We start from the raw sequence: 19764 nt of genomic DNA, 5'->3' as shown, positions 1-19764 counted from the left end.
ATGTGGGGGTGCCAATTGGCTGACATTAGCAGCTTAGAACATTAGAGGGGCAGAGAGAAAGCCAGGAAGGATTAACCTTTTGCAATCCAATTTTGGATTCAGGGTTTGCTAGGTGGCCTTCTCTTTCTGCCATTATACAATGGCGCCATCTGCTGGCTAGAGCCAGTGCTGTAGTATGTGACATGCTTAAGAGGCCCCCGCCAACAGAGCAGCCAGTAAACTACAGTAAAAATACTCTTCCGGACGTCTTCCGACATCAGAGTTGTACAGCCTTCAATCAGAATGTCTTTAGACGTCAGACAGTGGATTGGAAAGGGTTAAAATAACTTCACAAGACACTGCTGAACAGAGGAAAAAGATCATCTGTCTAAACAAACATGGAGCGATCGTCCCCAGACTACATCCACTTGATGCCCGACCACCGATACAAGCTGGTGGCCAGCTCCATGTGCGACTGCATGAGTTGCACGTAACTAAGGTCAGCCATGGTTGTATAGATCTGTATTCCATGAGCTCCGACTAGTGATGGTTGATCAATTTTATCATTTATCTCCATCACAGTTGTGGACTCCAGCCATCAGCTATAACCTGTGGGAGAACCTAGCACAAGTGTGCAGTACTCCTGCAGTACCAGCTATAACGTGTGGGAGAACCTAGCACAAGTGTGCAGTACTCCTGCAGTACCAGACAGGTTACACAAAGCATTACACATCACCCAATGAAATAAATGGGATGTCCATCCAATGCCTAGATATGTTGGGACCTCTAAAAGAGAAAGATGTTGTTTTTTTTCAATAGCGGCTCTCTGCACTGCCATATTGGTGAAATTTCCAAATAAGGGTCCATTCACATGACACTAAACACTACATCACTGGGTTCTATCCGAACAAACACACCATTCTCTCTCATAAAAATGCCAGAAATGTACAGAAACATGCTCAAAAGGAGACATTATTAGTTTCTGTTTGAGCACTGACAGCTTATGGGTCAGTCCTGAGGTTCTGTCTGAATCTCATTTTTAGGCATTGAAATGGACCAGGAGGATGGAACCCGGCAATGTAGTGTTTAACGAAGTGTGAACACACCCTAAAGCAGTGTTTCCTTAAAGGGGTTGTCTCGCGAAACCAAGTGGGGGTATACACTTCTGTATGGCCATATTAATGCACTTTGTAATGTACATTGTGCATTAAATATGAGCCATACAGAAGTTATTCACTTACCTGCTCCGTTGCTAGCGTCCTCGTCTCCATGGTTCCGTCTAAATTCGCTGGCAGCTTGCTTTTTTAGACGCGCTTGCGCAGTCCGGTCTTCTGCTCTCAGCACGAGCCGCTACAGCTCTTCTGCGCATGCGCAGACGAGCTGTCACTTCTCGGGAGCGTGCTGGAGCGGCCATTCCGTACCATCCTCCCTTAGAGGAAGGTGCAGAAACTTGAGCCGCCCAGCTGTCCCGAGAAGCCGCCCAGCCGCCCCGAGAAGCCGCCCAACTGTCCCGCCGTCCTGCCGCCCAGGTAAGTGATGGGCCAGGGGGGCTGCCGCTGGGCCGGGGGGGCTGCCGCTGGGCCGGGGGGGCCTTCGTCTGTTGTCAGGGGTCTAGCGCCGGTTACCTGCTGCCTGGCGGTGGGTGACTGTGTGCCGTGGTCGGCCGCGTTCAATCCAGGGGTCCAGTCGGTGGCTGCGGGGCGTCTGGTTGTCAGGGAGACACAGCTGGTAGCGTCTCGGGAGCGCGCACGTCGGGCTACAGCAATCGACGGGAAAAAAGCCGGCGGCCATCTTGGGAAAATTTTTATAAGTTGCTGAAATGCTGGAACTGTAAGTACAAACCAGCTAGAAAAGTCATTTACAGGGGGGCTTAGTAATGTATGCTTAATTAGGGGGACTGGGCAAAAAAAAAATTCACTGCTTCCTCGAGACAACCCCTTTAACTCCAGTCCTCAGGGACCTCCAACGGGTCATGTTTTCAGGATATCCTATGGTAAAAACACCTGTAGCAATGTCTGAGGACCCGACAATAATTACATCACCTGGGCAATACTGAGGAAATCCTGAAAACATGACCTGTTGGGGTCCCTGAGGACTGGAGTTGAGAAACATTGCCATAAAGTACTCCTTTCTATTAACTAAAAATTCCCCAACACGATATTTAAAATGGGATTCCTAAATTAGACATTTAATTTAAAGGAGGTTTTCTGGGATATTTCTATTGATGAACCATCAGCAGGATAGGTTATCAATAGTTGATCAACTAGGTTCCGCCACTCGAGACCCTGGCTGATCAGCTATTCAGGCGCCTGCTGTTAGCACCACCACACACAGTGTATTGAGCAGAAGTAGATAGCGCTGACCTGTCTGTAGTGGCCAACACTGGTAATTGCAGGTGCAGGTCCCATTTAAAACAGCGAGAGCTGCTCCTGCTTTGTATCGCATTTTTTGACATGGAGTTTAGTAGCCTGAACAGCTGATTGGCCGTAGGATAGTTCATCAATAGAAATAAGCTGGAAAATTCCTTTAAAGAAAAACTGTCATGTCCTATAAGCATCTTAAATTAAGTTATAGGACAGGAAATTTGGAGTCCAGGGCTGTACTTTTTATACTTACCAGGCTTCCCATTCCCATGCTGTTATCACTGATAGCTGACAGTCGGTCTATAAGTAGGACTTATTTCTTTAGTCCGTTCGCACGCATTCCCATAAAGAATAGTGTGTACATGTGCACTGACTGATGAAAAGACTCATGTTCATACATAGAGCACCGAGAGCATGGGAAAGTATAAAAGGCACACTCCTGGATTCCACGCCCCTATCCTATAACTGCCATAACATAGGACGTGACCGGTTCCCTTTAAAGCTATGCTAAATCTAGCAAGTAATGATGAAGTAAACAGAAGATAATCTTGCTCCCTCTCTATCACCTTCTGCATGTTCCTGAACCAAACAGTCTTCTAAAAATCTACAAGGGGATTTTGTCTAAAAAGACACAAGGGGTTAAATCACCTGCTGATCTGTTCCACTTTCAGGTGGTGACTGGTATGAGGGGGTAAGGCTTAACAATAGTTTTGTCCTACTGCACATAGGACAGAGGGGGGAGGCTCCTGCTGCAGCCACATGTCTGAGTATAGTGAGGAAAATGAGGCTGATCTCCTTGAACACATAGGGAAGATTTATACATTTCTCTGATTTATTTGCACTATGACACAATATAGGATCAAAGGAAAGCAAAGGAGAAGGAAAGCATGGCATTTGTAGCGATGTAGCAGAACAATGGCGCTATAAGCCTGTTATACATTCTGACATTCATCAGCACAGAATTTTGGACTTCTTCAGAGCAAAATCAACCTGAACTGATGCATATACTTTAAATGTCTGTGGTTATTGCAGCAGTTTCCAGAGATACCGGAACTCAGCTGCTGTGTTTCTAGCACATGCACGGTATAGTCACAATTCTAGACAAAGCTAATATCCTTGAAAGGAACGTAAAGCCAAGAGGCATTGTCACATTAGTAACACTCTGACGTGGTAAGAGATGTGACACACTGGCTTATAACTTCCAGGACTGAAATGTTTAAATGCATCACAAAGCAAATAAAAGAAAAGGAAACTGTCATGGCCCGGCACAAGCCAGTATAATGCACATCTAATTAATCAGACTGACTGCATGCTTGACTGACGCTCACACAGCGACTTCCCGTTCCCAGAGGGCCAAAAAACTTCTCCGCATCCTCTGATGCATTGAATACATTTCCAGTTATGCAATGAAGAACTTGTATTCACCCCTGAATTCCCAGTACAGTCAAAAATGACAGTGCAATTATGTAGTCAAGTATGAGAAATGGGGCAAAATAACATGCAACGCCGATCTCCTCGTACTACTAAAACAGGAGCTCTCTCTAAATACTGTACAGAGAGGCTATCTAGTGCTTTCAGAATTTGCCTTTTACTGTGGAATCAATGTCGCTATATACAGGAGGAGAATTTGTCCTGTATGCAATATTGGGCTGGGGCTTCTTGGCCTTCCAGGGAAAATAATCCCGAGGGTACAGAGCAAATATGTATTGGCTCAAACACTATCGGAACTTATTGATATGTCTAAAGACATATCCTGGAGCTATTGGATCTAATAGCTCAATGTTCACACTGCGGAATTCTACCGGGAATTCCGCAGCGTGAAACATGCTCTAATTGGTGCGGAAAAACGCACGCTGGGCTTCCATTGTAGTCAATGGAAGCCGGCCGTCACGCTATTCTTCCACTGCGAGCACAGTGTAAGTATCGCGTGATTATGCATCACTGCCCACCACCGGCCACGTCATGCGCTATATTGCGCATGCGTGCGCCGGCTTGCCAGACGGGACGCGCGCGGCAGATCCGGAGAGTTGAGTATGGGATCTTTGGGGGGGGGGGGGGCGCCGTGATGGACTCCGCTGCGATATTCTGTTGGTAGAGGCAGTCACGGCCATGGGAATGAGGCCTTACTGAGGACACTGAATAAACATCCACAATACGGGGAGGGAAAAGAAGTGAAATTATGAATTTAAGTAACCTGCAGACCCCGGTTCAGGCACTCAGGTCACAACCAGGGAGTGCGTCCATGGTGATGTCATGGTGTTAGTGCTGGCCCATGTGTTGACGTCATCAGCGCATGCACTGTTATTCATACACCTCATCTGCTGGTAAGGGGCTTGTTATTAAAGTAAATTTATTTCCAGTCCCTCCTCTCAAAGAGTGCCGGTTATTCCTCTGCATAGTGGAGCTCTGGTCCAGTCTTCATCCTCTTGGTCTCAACTCTCTTTCATAGTGGAGCTCTGGTCCAGTCTTCATCCTCTTGGTCTCAACTCTCTTTCATAGTGGAGCTCTAGTCCAGTCTTCATCCTCTTGGTGTCAACTCACTTTCAGATAAGTCCCTGGTGTTTTTATTTCTAATTGGTTTTGAAACATCTGATTCCTACTACTGATGCGACTATTGTTATTTACATCTATGAATTTGAGGATTACTAGGTTGCCCCCAGGTTCTGGACATAGGGCGGCCCTCATGAGGGACATTACCCCACTTTTAGGTAGGGTTTCCTCGTATTATTTAGATAGGGTGAGATTTCCCTTTCCGCACTTTTTAACTTACTTATTAATGGTTTTATTCTCAGTGTTTACAAAAGGTGTGTGTATATCTGTCCTTTTAGGGCAACCATTATGTCCGATCCAGACAAAAAATGTGGCATTCGGCTTATACGTAACAATCCCCTTTGGCAGCAATCCTCTCCACTAAACATTTCCTGTAACCGCAAATAAGATTTGCACAACCCTGAGGAGAAATTTTGGACTATCTGCCCCTCCCTCTCAATGTGTTTCACTTTATCAATATTTCTGGGATGCCTCGCCTTTACAACCCCTTTCAGGTCATGTCATAGCATTTCAATAGGATGAAGGTCACGACTGTGAATTGGCCATTCCAAAACACAAATTTTCTTCTTTTTCAACCGTTCATAATTAGCAGATGTAATGTCATAGGTCTATAATTAATACTCATTAATCATAAGTAACTTTTATATAGAATCCAGAAGGTTCTGGTTACGAAGTTCATTGCAACATTACTTACGTTTCTAAACAAAAGCTGTACATGCAATGCAAAAAAGACCCTGACACGTTGTTCTCTAAATACCTGTGAATGCTTTGACACCCAGTGACGAAGAACATTCAATACCCGGTTTGTAGCTGCCCTGCGTATTATGAACTCTTTGTCACACATCCTTTCCATATTGTTAAAACCTACGGAAAAAAGGGGAATGAAAATGTCATACATAACATATAATGTACTGCAAGTCAAACACAGCATTCATTTCAAGAATGCTGTTACTAACACAAGCCTATTCATGCAGCGATTGTTACGTAAAATACTGCCGGGGTGGTGTTCAGACACTTCTATCTAGGGTCACATGTACAAATAATACAATTTCATGTTGCAGTCTGGAAGGCAAAGCGGCTATAAAATGTTCAACTTAATTAAAAGAATAATTGCCTACTATAGCCACAATAAAGACGGAGATCTAGCAGCAATTGAACTATGGTGCACCGGGATTTAAAATTAATTTCCCCAGTTGCTGTAGGCAATAGGATATTTTGGTAACGAGACGATCTTCCAAAAGGTTCTGTTGGTTTTATACATATAAAGAATAATGCTACAACAATATGACAATAACAGACAATACAAGAGTACAAAGACGATATCTAAGCCTTGGTTCACATTTATCAGCTGAGTCAGTCAGCGGTATGTCTTAGCCGGATACACCCAATAACTTTTTTGTGCATTGGTGTGGCATCCACAACGGGACTGAGGTCAGGAAGGGCATGGTTTGCCCTTAGGGAGAGAACCTAAAAGGTGTGGGAGGAGACATATAAGGACATCCATGCTCCTCTGGGAAATATGCAAATGGGAAGATGGCTTGGCTAGTGATAGGCCTACAGACGTGGGTCAGGAAGGTTATTGTTTCTCCTTAAGAAGAACACCTAGAAGGTATGTGAGGAGACTTATAATGACATCCATGTTCCTCTGCAAGATATGCAAATAGGTCTCTCACTAGAAATAGATATCTGGGGGAAGGAGGGGATTGGATGATCCTTTCATCTCTCACACAGAATTTTGTATTTTGTGCAGACACTGAACCTGTAGGAGATGCTAGGAGGACTCCACTCTGCAGCTTTATTACGCAAAAGATTATGTAAATTAATCCTATATGAAAGATAAATTCATATTCGCGTCAAGACTTACGTTATGAACAGAACCATGGCAGTTTCTACATTTCCATTTTGAAGCAAATTATAAGGGTGGCTTTACACAGGACTTATCACTCAAGTAGTCACTTGAAAGAGTAAATGTAAGTGATCGTTCCGTGTAAACATGGTCACCAACAGGGTAGCGAACGATAACTCGTTCACTAATCCGTTTTTTTAGCTCACCTAAAAAATAGTTGCTGATTAATTATTGTCTGGTGCAGGAAGGCTTCGTCATTCAATGACTAGCCAATAACTTTGGAGGGAGGCGTGCGCTTTAGTGACTGCGAAGCTGAACACCTCAACAACAAATAGTGTGTAAAAGCGTACACACAAACAAACAACCGTTGCTCGTATTCTAATAACTCGCTTTAGTGACTATTTCTAGCAACTATTTGGATGACAGTGTAAGCCCACCCTTACGTAATAGTGCTTTTACAGGAGTGGAATTTTTGGCTTGATACAATGAGCCTCAATTGCCACCTGGTGATCAGCGTCTATGGTTGTCCCGTGAAATCAAGTGGGGTTATACACTTCTGTATGGCCATATTAATGCACTTTGTAATATACATCGTGCATTAAATATGAGCCATACAGAAGTTATACACTTACCCACTCCGTTGCTGGCGTCCCCGTTTCATGGCTCCGACTAATTTCTGTATCTTGTACCTTCTTTAGACGCACTTGCGCTGTCCGTTCTTCTGCTGTGTTGACTGGGGCCGCTCCGGCGTGCTAGCGCCGGAGAGCTGGTCTGTGCATCGTCATCGTAGCTCCGCCTCCGTCATGTGGTGCCGATCAGCCAATTAGGTGGCTGTAATCGGCAGTGGAACGCAAGACAGGAGAAGGTAATCCACGGTGCACCATGGGAGAAGACCCGCGGTGCACCATGGGAGAAAACTGCAGTGCACCTTGGGAAAGGACCGGCGGCCATCTTTAAAAGAAGAAAAGAAGAAACTGCCCGAACGGGGATGCAGGTAAGCGATTTTTTTTTTTTTTTTAAATAACAAAGGGATTGTTTTTAACGGGGCACAATGTGGGGGTATGTAGAAAAAAAATTTTGATTTTGCCGCGGGACAACCCCTTTAATCTTCTTTTACATGGGCTGAGAATCTGTGTTTGGTGAAAAATGATTGCTAATACGATCATTCGTTGGTTGTTCATCTCCCTGTTCAGAAGGGAAGTTGTACCACCGATCATTTATAGGTTCACATAAATAAGCTGATCAGTCAACAATCCGAGCATTTGCTTGTTCATCAGTTGATCATTCCTTTACGGAGTGTGACAAACCCGTAGGTGTGGTCAGTGAGGGAAGGTATATTTCCGGCCAAATTATTGGGCGAATGACCATGCAGAGGAACGCTCAGGCCCAATAATTAGCCGCTAGTCTCTTATGCATTATTATGGCTCTCCAGACAAGTCTATTTTATAACTACTTGTACTTGGCATGGTAATAATTCTGGTGCACCTTTTCTTGCGGCTTACGTATGCTGACTAGAGATGAGTGAGCACCAAAATGCTCGGGTGCTCGTTACTCGGGACGAACTTTTCACGATGCTCGAGGGTTCGTTTCGAATAACGAACCCCATTGAAGTCAATGGGCGACCCGAGCATTTTTGTATTTCGCCGATGCTCGCTAAGGTTTTCATGTGTGAAAATCTGGGCAATTCAAGAAAGTGATGGGAACGACACAGCAACGGATAGGGCAGGCGAGGGGCTACATGTTGGGCTCCATCTCAAGTTCACAGGTCCCACTATTAAGCCACAATAGCGGCAAGAGTGGGCCCCCCCCCCCCTCCCAACAACTTTTACTTCTGAAAAGCCCTCATTAGCATGGCATACCTTAGCTAAGCACCACACTACCTCCAACAAAGCACAATCACTGCCTGCATGACACTCCGCTGCCACTTCTCCTGGGTTACATGCTGCCCAACCCCCCCCCCCCCCTTGCACGACAGTGTCCACAGCGTACACCCAATTGTCCCTGCCCAGCCTTCAGCTGCCCTCATGCCACGCCACCCTCATGTCTATTTATAAGTGCGTCTGCCACAGGAAAAGCAGGCACACACTGCAGAGGGTTGGCATGGCTATGCAGCGACCCCCCCATAAAAGGGGCGGGCCGATAGTCCACAATGCTGTACAGAAGCAATGAGAAATCCAATCCTGTGCCACCTCCATCTGGAGCTGCACACGTGGGCATAGCAATGGGGAACCTATGTTCTACTCACTATTCATTCTGTCAAGGTGTCTGCATGGCCCAGTCATGTGGACAAGTGGACAGATGTAGGTTAAACTCCGTGTGCACCTACAGCATGGGTGGCTCCCTGGAACCCACCGGTGGTACATAAAAAAATCCCATTGCATTGCATTGCCCATCACAGCTGAGGTAGTAATGTCGTGCTTAATGCAGGTGGGCTTCGGCCCACACTGCATGCCCCAGTCAGACTGGGGTTCTTTAGAAGTGGACTGGACACAGATGCATTTACAACTCCCTGTGGACCCACAGCATGGGTGGGTGCCAGGAAGCCACCGGCGGTACATAAATATATCCCATTGCATTGCCCAACACAGCTGAGGTAGTAATGTCGTGCTTAATGCAGGTGGGCTTCGGCCCACACTGCATGCCCCAGTCAGACTGGGGTTCTTTAGAAGTGGACAGATGTAGGTTAAACTCCGTGTGCACCTACAGCATGGGTGGCTCCCTGGAACCCACCGGTGGTACATAAATATATCCCATTGCAGTGCCCTACTCAGCAGAGCTAACGTCAGATACAATACAGGTGGGCTTTGGCCCACACTGCATGCCCCAGTCAGACTGGTAATATGTACCTTAACAGTAACCTCGTTGGTGGTAATGTGGTGGTGACTGCGGACCTAGTAGCGCGGTTTTATGTAGTTGGTTTTCGGAATGTGGCCATGATTAAGTGGGCCGTAGCGGGGGGATGGTGGTGGTGCTCTCTTGTAGTGTCGTTAAAGGTGAAATTCTTGGACTGCCACCAGACGGACCAATGCAAAGGTATTTGCCAAGAATGTTTTCATTGTTGGAGGAGGAGGGGGATGTTTTGGAGGCACTATGTGTCCTCTCCACGTGTCCGTCATTATATGCACCTTAACAGTAACAGCGTTGGTGGGAAATGGCCTCGCCGCCATCATGTCTTTGTGCAGCCTCTGTTTCCACACCCCAGTGACATACCATTAGCTGCGGTATAGGCAGAGCCCCAAATTATTAATATTTCAGCGGTAGTATTAGGGACAGGCCCCACTAACATATCACTAGCAGCAGTATAGGGGGAGCGCAGTCTTAGTTCCATTTCAGTAATAGTAGCACTCAAGACAGGCCCCAGTAACAATTCCCATTGCAGCAGTATAGGAGGAGCGCAGTCTTAGTTCCATTTCAGTAATAGTAGCACTCAAGACAAGCCCCAGTAACAATTCCGAAGCAGCAGTATAGGAGGAGCGCAGTCTTAGTTCCATTTCAGTAATAGTAGCACTCAAGACAAGCCCCAGTAACAATTCCCATTGCAGCAGTTTAGGGAGATAACAGTCTCTTTCACATTTCAGTAGCTGCAGTATAGACAATGCCCCAGTTACAGTTATGTAGCAAAAGTGTAGGCCAACCCCACACACCTTTCTGTACCATGAGTGCAGGCGAAGAACATAGAAATTACAATGATTACACTGTAGGTGAGGGCCCAAAAAAATTGGTGTAGCAACAGTACTAATGTACCTCAGAAAAAATTGGCCATGCCCAACCAAGATGGCAGGTGAAACCCATTAATCGCTTTGGTTAATGTGGCTTAAGTGGTAACTAGGCCTGGAGGCAGCCCAGTTTAACGAAAAATTGGTTCAAGTTAAAGTTTCATCGCTTGTAAGAGCATTGAAACGTATAAAAATTGTTTGGAAAAATTATATGAGTGAGCCTTGTGGCCCAAAGAAAAATTGCCCGTTCGGCGTGATTACGTGAGGTTTCAGGAGGAGGAGCAGGAGGAGGAGGAGGAATATTATACACAGATTGATGAAGCAGAAATGTCACCGTTTTGGATGGTGATACAGAACGATGCTTCCATCCGCGGGTGCAGCCTACGTATTGCTTAAGTATCGCTGCTGTCCGCTGGTGGAGAAGAGAAGTCTGGGGAAATCCAGGCTTTGTTCATCTTGATGAGTGTAAGCCTGTCGGCACTGTCGGTTGACAGGCGGGTACGCTTATCTGTGATGATTCCCCCAGCCGCACTAAACACCCTCTCTGACAAGACGCTAGCCGCAGGACAAGCAAGCACCTCCAGGGCATACAGCGCGAGTTCAGGCCACGTGTCCAGCTTCGACACCGAGTAGTTGTAGGGGGCAGAGGCGTCACGGAGGACGGTCGTGCGATCGGCTATGTACTCCCTCACCATCCTTTTACAGTGCTCCCGCCGACTCAGCCTTGACTGGGGAGCGGTGACACAGTCTTGGTGGGGAGCCATAAAGCTGTCTAGGACCTTAAAGAGTGTTGCACTGCCTGTGCTCAACATGCTGCTCGATCTCCGCACCTCCCCTGCTACCTGGCCCTCGGAACTGCGCCTTCTGCCACTAGTGCTGTCGGAGGGGAATTTTACGATCAGCTTGTCCGCCAGGGTCCTGTGGTATAGCAACACTCTCGAACCCCTTTCCTCTTCGGGAATGAGAGTGGAAAGGTTCTCCTTATACCGTGGGTCGAGCAGTGTGTACACCCAGTAATCCGTAGTGGCCAGAATGCGTGCAACATGAGGGTCACGAGAAAGGCATCCTAACATGAAGTCAGCCATGTGTGCCAGGGTACCTGTACGCAACACATGGCTGTCTTCACTAGGAAGATCACTTTCAGGATCCTCCTCCTCCTCCTCCGCCTCCTCCTCCTCAGGCCATACACGCTGAAAGGATGACAGGCAAGCAGCATGGGTACCGTCAGCAGTGGGCCAAGCTGTCTCTTCCCCCTCCTCCTCATCCTCCTCATGCTCCTCCTCCTCCTCCTCAACTCGCTGAGATATAGACAGGAGGGTGCTCTGACTATCCAGCGACATACTGTCTTCCCCCGCCTCCGTTTCGGAGCGCAAAGCATTTGCCTTTATGCTTTGCAGGGAACTTCTCAAGAGGCATAGCAGAGGAATGGTGATGCTAATGATTGCAGCATCGCCGCTCACCACCTGGGTAGACTCCTCAAACTTTCCAAGGACCTGGCAGATGTCTGCCAACCAGGCCCACTTTTCTGAAAATAATTGAGGAGGCTGACTCCCACTGCGCCGCCCATGTTGGAGTTGGTATTCCACTATAGCTCTACGCTGCTCATAGAGCCTGGCCAACATGTGGAGCGTAGAGTTCCACCGTGTGGGCACGTCGCACAGCAGTCGGTGCACTGGCAGATTAAACCGATGTTGCAGTGTCCGCAGGGTGGCAGCGTCCGTGTGGGACTTGCGGAAATGTGCGCAGAGCCGGCGCACCTTTACGAGCAGGTCTGACAAGCGTGGGTAGCTTTTCAGAAAGCGCTGAACCACCAAATTAAAGACGTGGGCCAGGCATGGCACGTGCGTGAGGCTGCCGAGCTGCAGAGCCGCCACCAGGTTACGGCCGTTGTCACACACGACCATGCCCGGTTGGAGGCTCAGCGGCGCAAGCCAACGGTCGATCTGCTCTGTTAGACCCCGCAGCAGTTCGTGGGCCGTGTGCCTCTTCTCTCCTAAGCTGAGTAGTTTCAGCACGGCCTGCTGACGCTTGCCCACCGCTGTGCTACCACGCCGCGCGACACCGACTGCTGGCAACGTCCTGCTGCTGCTGACACATCTAGATTGCGAGACAGAGGTTGAGGAGGAGGAGGAGGAGGGTGCTTTAGTGGAGGAAGCATACACCGCCGAACATACCACCACCGAGCTGGGGCCCGCAATTCTGGGGCTGGGTAGGACGTGAGCGGTCCCAGGCTCTGACTCTGTCCCAGCCTCCACTAAATTCACCCTATGTGCCGTCAGGGAGATGTAGTGGCTCTGCCCGCCTGTGCTTGTCTACGTGTCCGTTGTTAAGTGGACCTTGCCACTAACCGCATTGGTGAGGGCGCGTACAATGTTGCGGGAGACGTGGTCGTGCAGGGCTGGGATGGCACATCGGCAAAAGTAGTGGCGACTGGGAACTGAGTAGCGCGGGGCCGCCGCCGCCATCATACTTTTGAAGGACTCCGTTTCTACAACCCTATACGGCAGCATCTCAAGGCTGATAAATTTCGCTATGTGCACGGTTAACGCTTGAGCGTGCGGGTGCGTGGCAGCGTACTTGCGCTTCCGCTCAAAGACTTGCGCTAGCGACGGCTGGACGGTGCGGTGCGAGACATTGCTGGATGGGGCCGAGGACACCGGAGGTGAGGGTGTGGGTGCAGGCCGGGAGACAGTAGTGCCTGTGTCCTCAGAGGGGGGTTGGATCTCAGTGGCAGGTTGGGGCACAGGGGGAGAGGCAGCGGTGCAAACCGGAGGCGGTGAACGGCCTTCGTCCCACCTTGTGGGGTGCTTGGCCATCATATGTCTGCGCATGCTGGTGGTGGTGAGGCTGTTGGTGGTGGCTCCCCCGACTGATCTTGGCGCGACAAAGGTTGCACACCACTGTTCGTCGCTCGTTAGGCGTCTCTGTGAAAAACTGCCAGACCTTAGAGCACCTCGGCCTCTGCAGGGTGGCATGGCGCGAAGGTGCGCTTTGGCAAACAGTTGGTGGATTATTCGGTCTGGCCCTGCCTCTACCCCTGGACACCGCACTGCCTTTTGCAACCTGCCCTGCTGCTGCCCTTGCCTCCCCCTCTGAAGACCTGTCCTTAGTAGGCGTTGCACACCAGGTGGGGTCAGTCACCTCATCGTCCTGCTGCTCTTCCTCCGAATCCTCTGTGCGCTCCTCCCTCGCACTTACTGCCCTTACTACTACCTCACTGCAAGACAACTGTGTCTCATAGTCATCGTCCTCCTCACCCACTGAAAGGTCTTGAGACAGTTGCCGGAAGTCCCCAGCCTCATCCCCCGGACCACGGGAATTTTCCAATGGTTGGGCATCAGTGACGATAAACTCCTCTGGTGGGAGAGGAACCACTGCTGCCCAATCTGAGCAGGGGCCCGAGAACAGTTCCTGGGAGTCTTCCCGCTCCTGAGCATGGGTCATTGTAGTGGAGTGAGGAGGCTGGGAGGAAGGAGGAGCAGCAGCCAGAGGATTCGGATTTGCAGCACTGGACGGCGCAGAACTGTGGGTGGATGATAGCTTGCTCGAAGCACTTTCTGCCATCCACGACAGGACCTGCTCACACTGCTCATTTTCTAATAAAGGTCTCCCGCGTGGACCCATTAATTGGGCGATGAATGTGGGGACGCCAGAAACGTGCCTCTCTCCTAATCGCGCAGCAGTCGGCTGCGATACACCTTGATCAGGAGCTCGGCCTGTGCCCACACCCTCACTTGGGCCTACGCGGCCACGTCCACGTCCTCTAGGCCTACCCCTACCCCTCAGCATGCTGTATTACCAGTGATTTTTCCCAGGCAGGAAATAAATTGGCGCAAGCCTGCAGGCCAAATAGAATGTTTCCCTTTTTTTTTAAAGGGAAGGCCCACTGACTATATTCAATCAGATAAGATTAGAACTGTGTTCCACAGAACTGCAGTGTTATATGAAGTGCAGCAGAGCGGTGATTTTTCCCAGACAGGAAATAAATTGGCGCAAGCCTGCAGGCCAAATAGAATGTTTCCCTTTTTTTTTTAAAGGGAAGGCCACTGACTATATTCAATCAGATAAGATTAGAACTGTGTTCCACAGAACTGCAGTGTTATATGAAGTGCAGCAGAGCGGTGATTTTTCCCAGGCAGGAAATAAATTGGCGCAAGCCTGCAGGCCAAATAGAATGTTTCCCTTTTTTTTTTAAAGGGAAGGCCACTGACTATATTCAATCAGATAAGATTAGAACTGTGTTCCACAGAACTGCAGTGTTATATGAAGTGCAGCAGAGCGGTGATTTTTCCCAGGCAGGAAATAAATTGGCGCAAGCCTGCTGTTAAACGTAGCTGGCTGCGTATGATTTCTTTACGTTCTCCACCCACCACACACGTACCCAGAACGCTGAGGACTGTCAGAGGCAGGCCAAATAGAATGTTTCCCTTTTTTTTTTTAAAGGGAAGGCCACTGACTATATTCAATCAGATAAGATTAGAACTGTGTTCCACAGAACTGCAGTGTTATATGAAGTGCAGCAGAGCGGTGATTTTTCCCAGGCAGGAAATAAATTGGCGCAAGCCTGCTGTTAAACGTAGCTGGCTGCGTATGATTTCTTTACGTTCTCCACCCACCACACACGTACCCAGAACGCTGAGGACTGTCAGAGGCAGGCCAAATAGAATGTTTCCCTTTTTTTTTTTAAAGAAAAGGCCCACTGACTATATTCAATCAATAATATATGTCTTCTGGCCCTGCCTACACAATTCTGTCCCTGTAGTATTACTGCAAGGCGCAATGCTCTGCACAGCTGATTTTGAAAAAAAAAAAAAAAATGCAACACTGCTAACAGCAGCCTGCACAGTACTGCACACGGTTAAATGTGGCCCTAAGAAGGACCGTTGGGGTTCTTGAAGCCTACACTCACTCCTAACACTCTCCCTGCCTAACCACCACTTCTGTCCCTGTAGTATTACTGCAGGGCGCAATGCTCTGCACAGACGATTTTGAAAAAAAATAAATTGTGCAACACTGCTAACAGCACCCTCCACAGTACTGCACACGGATAGATGTGGCCCTAAGAAGGACCGTTGGGGTTCTTGAAGCCTACACTCACTCCTAACACTCTCCCTACAGCAGCTCCAACACAACAGCACTTTCTCTCAGCTAACTCACAAGGCATCTGAGGCGAGCCGCGGGAGGGGCCGACTTTTATACTCCGGTGACATCTGATCTCCCCAGCCACTCACAGCAGGGGGGTGGTATAGGGCTTGAACGTCACAGGGGGAAGTTGTAATGCCTTCCCTGTCTTTCAATTGGCCAGAAAAGCGCGCTAACGTCTCAGAGAGGAAAGTGAAAGTAACCCGAACACCGCGTGGTGCTCGTTAAGAGTAACAAGCATCCCGAACACCCTAATATTCGCCCGAGCATCAAGCTCGGACGAGTACGTTCGCTCATCTCTAATGCTGACCATTTTCGTTGTGTCCCCACTGACATAAGTCTCATCTGGAAACATGGACCAGAATATTGCATGCTACGATTTTATTTTCTTGGAGACCATGTGAAAAGAGGGACGTGTAAATTGGCACGTTGACTGGTGTTGGGTCCACGTGAAATAACCCTTACTATGCTCAGAATAAAATTCTATCATGTCCTACGCCAAGGAAGGAAACAAGTTTGACTTCAAGTACTAAAGGAAGATTATTTTTTTCCTTGTTTATTTTAATCTTAAATACTTTTTAGAAAGAAGTCAGAGCATAAATAAAGAGGCAGGCACACAGGAGGAAGCCGAGCGCCTCAAAACAAATAATACACAGAGTGCCTGTAACAGAAGCTGCAATTAACTGCCCCACTCTGTTATCACCTTCACCAGAAGCTGACAGTGATTATATGTCATCACACCTGAACACATTCTTCACTGCTCCGCGCAAGATATGTATATAAACACTTCCCAGACAATGTATGTCTTGCCTTTCACTGCAATTATCCTAATTATACCGTATGATGATACACAGAAATTATACTGCTCTTGCCCTAGATGGCAGCTAGAATGAAATCTCTATAACACAGCCAGGACACGGAATAGAGAAAATATTAATAGAAAAGTAATTTATTGTAAATGGCTCCACTTGTTCCCTCCACTGCACATATGTAGTTTAGGCCAGTTTTAAGGAACATATTACAGCAGACTTTTGGGAACATAATATGAACGAATGTCATTTCCAGCAGATATTCACAAAGGGATGTGGTTATTATTTTACGTGCTTCCCCAAACCGCCGATCACTATAGACAGTCTCCACATGTGGCAACCCCTTTTTAACTCCCTGAAGACATAACTTATTTTTTCCATTCATGTAGCCTTGTTTTTTAGGGAAGGAGCTAAATTTTTCAATGGTACTATTAAATGTATCATAATGTACTTAAAATGTTTAAAAGTTTAGAAGTGGAGTGAAATGCAAAATAACCCCACAATTGCGCCTTTTTTGGAGTGGCATCTTGTTACGGCATACACACTGTGGCAAAATATGGCAGTACTAGATGCAAAATCGGGCCAAAGTCAGTGTGCCCACAGCAGCTTGACTCTCTTCAGAAAGCTGAGCACATGCACCTCTCATTCATCTCTATGAAAGGTAGGTGCACACAGCCTTCTGAAAAGAGACAAGTTGGCTTTGTGCATACTGACTTTGCTGGGGGACGCAGCAGGAATGGGGGACCAACTGAATGCAAGACATAGCGCCCCAGATTCTAGGTCACCTAACCTATAAGCAGCATAACTTACTTTATGCAAATCAGAAAGATGGAAAAATGCCTCTACAGCGCCATCTATTGGATGGCGGCATTCCTTCAATTCAAAGTGACCTTATAAAAAGGTCCACAATGATTGGGATTTTTAAACCAAGCCAGAGACCATGCATAGACAGACTGTTTCGGGGTGCTTGCCCCTCATCATTATGCAGGAGGTCTCTGGCTTAGTCTGTGAGGGGCCATAACTGACTTTATGTTATGCTAATTTATATTATAGTATTTTCTGTATTATGATCTTGCTGAGACTACAAATATATTTTGCAGGATGCATTTTTGGTTTATGCAAAATGACATGGCAAACTTTTCATTCTTTTTCTAAGTTGGGCCAAACAATGTGCCAGCTATGTAGAATGCATCATCTGTGTACCAGTGAGGAATCCACAAAATGGACAGACTGTATGTTTTAAGGATTGACCAGCTGTAAACGCTTGATGGCCCATCCTCAAAATAAGTTATAAGAACTTCGCCTGCAATACCAAGCCGGGACACTGCAAGGCAGTGGAAATAGAGCCGTCTGCTTCCTATAGAGATCAGCTCCGTGCCCGAGTGCAAAGACCCTGTGAACAGCTGATCAATGAAGATCTCCGAGCAGCAGAACCCCACCGATCTACTATTGAGGCCCATCAATATTTTTAAACTGGACAACCCCTTTAACATGCCGACTACTTTTGGTAACAGGGAATACTCTATCTTCTTGGTGCATATACCGTATATACCGGCGTATAAGACGACTTTTGAACCCCGAAAAATCTGCTCTGCAGTCGGGGGTCGTCTTATGCGCCGGTAATACAAAAAAAAAAATAAAATTTATTACTCACCTCCCACGGCGTTCTGTCGCGCTCCGGCAGGATGTCGCTCGCTCCTCGTCCCCGGCGCAGCATAGCTTTCTGAATGCGGGGCTTGAAATCCCCGCTTCCAGAAAGCTAATACACACGCCGGCAGCCATGACAGAATTGAATGGCTGTGATTGGCTGAAGGCGCACGTGTTAGCAATCACACCCATTCAATGATGTCATTGAATAGTGTGATTGGCTGAAGCCACGTGTGCTTTAGCCAATCACAGCCATTCAATGATGTCATGGCTGCCGGCGTGTGTATTAGCTTTCTGGAAGCGGGGATTTCAAGCCCCGCATTCAGAAAGCTATGCTGCGCCGGGGACGAGGAGCGAGCGACAGCCTGCCGGAGCGAGCGACATCCTGCCGGAGCGCGACAGAACGCCGTGGGAGGTGAGTAATGAATTTTTTTTTTTTCTCCACTGTATACCGACGTATTTGGTGACAGTTGGGGGGTCGTCTTATACGCCCCGTCGCCTTATACGCCGGTATATACGGTAACGAATGATTTTTTTATATGCAATTCAGGCAATATCTCTGTATATGTTCTAAAACCCTCCTCAAGATCATGAAGTTTGGCCTGGTCTTCTAGACCATTGTTTTAAAAAAAACTTTTGTGATTCATTTTGGATAAACTTGGTACATATCAGTACTGTAAAATAGAAAGATCCAGAATATATATATTTATTGACTTTTCCAGTGTTAACCTGTCAACATTTTATCACTGATCAGTTTCTTCTGCCATAAAAGTCGAATCAATGGGGGGGGTCTGACCGATGGAAAGCACACTGATTCTGTGAATGGAGATACTTGGTTCTATATTCCCAATGAAGTATTGGCCACTCATGCACAGTCAGTTTTCATTGAAGTCTATGTAACAAACGGGGACAGCCGAGTCTACTAAGAGCAGCTTCTGGATCTCAATCTTGACTTCAATGTGTGCTATGTATCATATTTTTCCTGCAGCATTAAAATGTGAGATTCTTGCAGCCAAATCTTCTACAGTCAGCTTACAATTGGACGAGAGGCCTAAAGAAAGGGTTTTTTCTAGTTGGACATCCATTTTATTATCATACATTATAAAGCTAGTATATTTCATGGTACTGCAGAGAACATATACATTCACATCAGACTCTGCCTTCTCTGTAAGCAAAGTAGATCAAACCTATTAACTGAACATTGTAAGTTATCTAGCTATAGGAAGAAAAAGTCTGCACAAAATACAAAAAAAGCATTTATTGTAGCATTGCAATATACTTAAAGCCATTGAGATTTGGAAGGAAGGCCGCCTGCACACGGGCGGAAATCCCGCGGGATTTCCGCCGCTCAAAGCCTGCATAGGAGTGCATTACAATACGCACTCCTAAGCAGACGGCCGCGGTTTGGCCGCGCGAAATGTCGCGCGGCAAACAAACCGCGGCATGTCCTATTTTTGTGCGGGGCTCACAGAGGCTCGCACAGATACGTCACTCACCCGGCCGCCGGCTCCGGTCTGCGCATGCGCCGGCTGCCCGGCAGCCGGCACATGAAAGAGCCGGGGCCGCCGGGCGCGGGTGAGTACGCGCTCGTCTCTGCAGGCGCTCAGGTCGGGTCCCGCGGCGAGAATTCTCGCCGCCGGATCCGACCCGCTTGTCTGCAGGCGGCCGAAGAAAGGAAATCACAGACTGGATAAGGACACAAGTCACAGACA

The 19764-nt window shown here is 47.6% G+C and overlaps 1 protein-coding gene across 2 annotated transcripts in view; it reads right to left on the bottom strand.

The window, feature by feature from the left end:
- The window catches only part of RASGRF2 (Ras protein specific guanine nucleotide releasing factor 2), a 255357-nt gene that overhangs the window by 28923 nt on the left and 206670 nt on the right, over positions 1–19764 (bottom strand). For both annotated transcript variants that reach the window (XM_066602949.1, XM_066602950.1), the window contains one exon: positions 5650–5756. In XM_066602949.1, coding sequence (XP_066459046.1) covers positions 5650–5756 — 107 coding nt within the window. The remainder of the gene's footprint in view (positions 1–5649; positions 5757–19764) is intronic.

This window comes from Eleutherodactylus coqui, chromosome 5 (genome assembly GCF_035609145.1).
Source record: "Eleutherodactylus coqui strain aEleCoq1 chromosome 5, aEleCoq1.hap1, whole genome shotgun sequence".
Classification (NCBI taxonomy): Eukaryota; Metazoa; Chordata; class Amphibia; order Anura; family Eleutherodactylidae; genus Eleutherodactylus; species Eleutherodactylus coqui.
The sequence above is the reverse complement of the archived record's forward strand: the minus strand, read 5'-3'. Positions and strand labels throughout refer to the sequence as shown.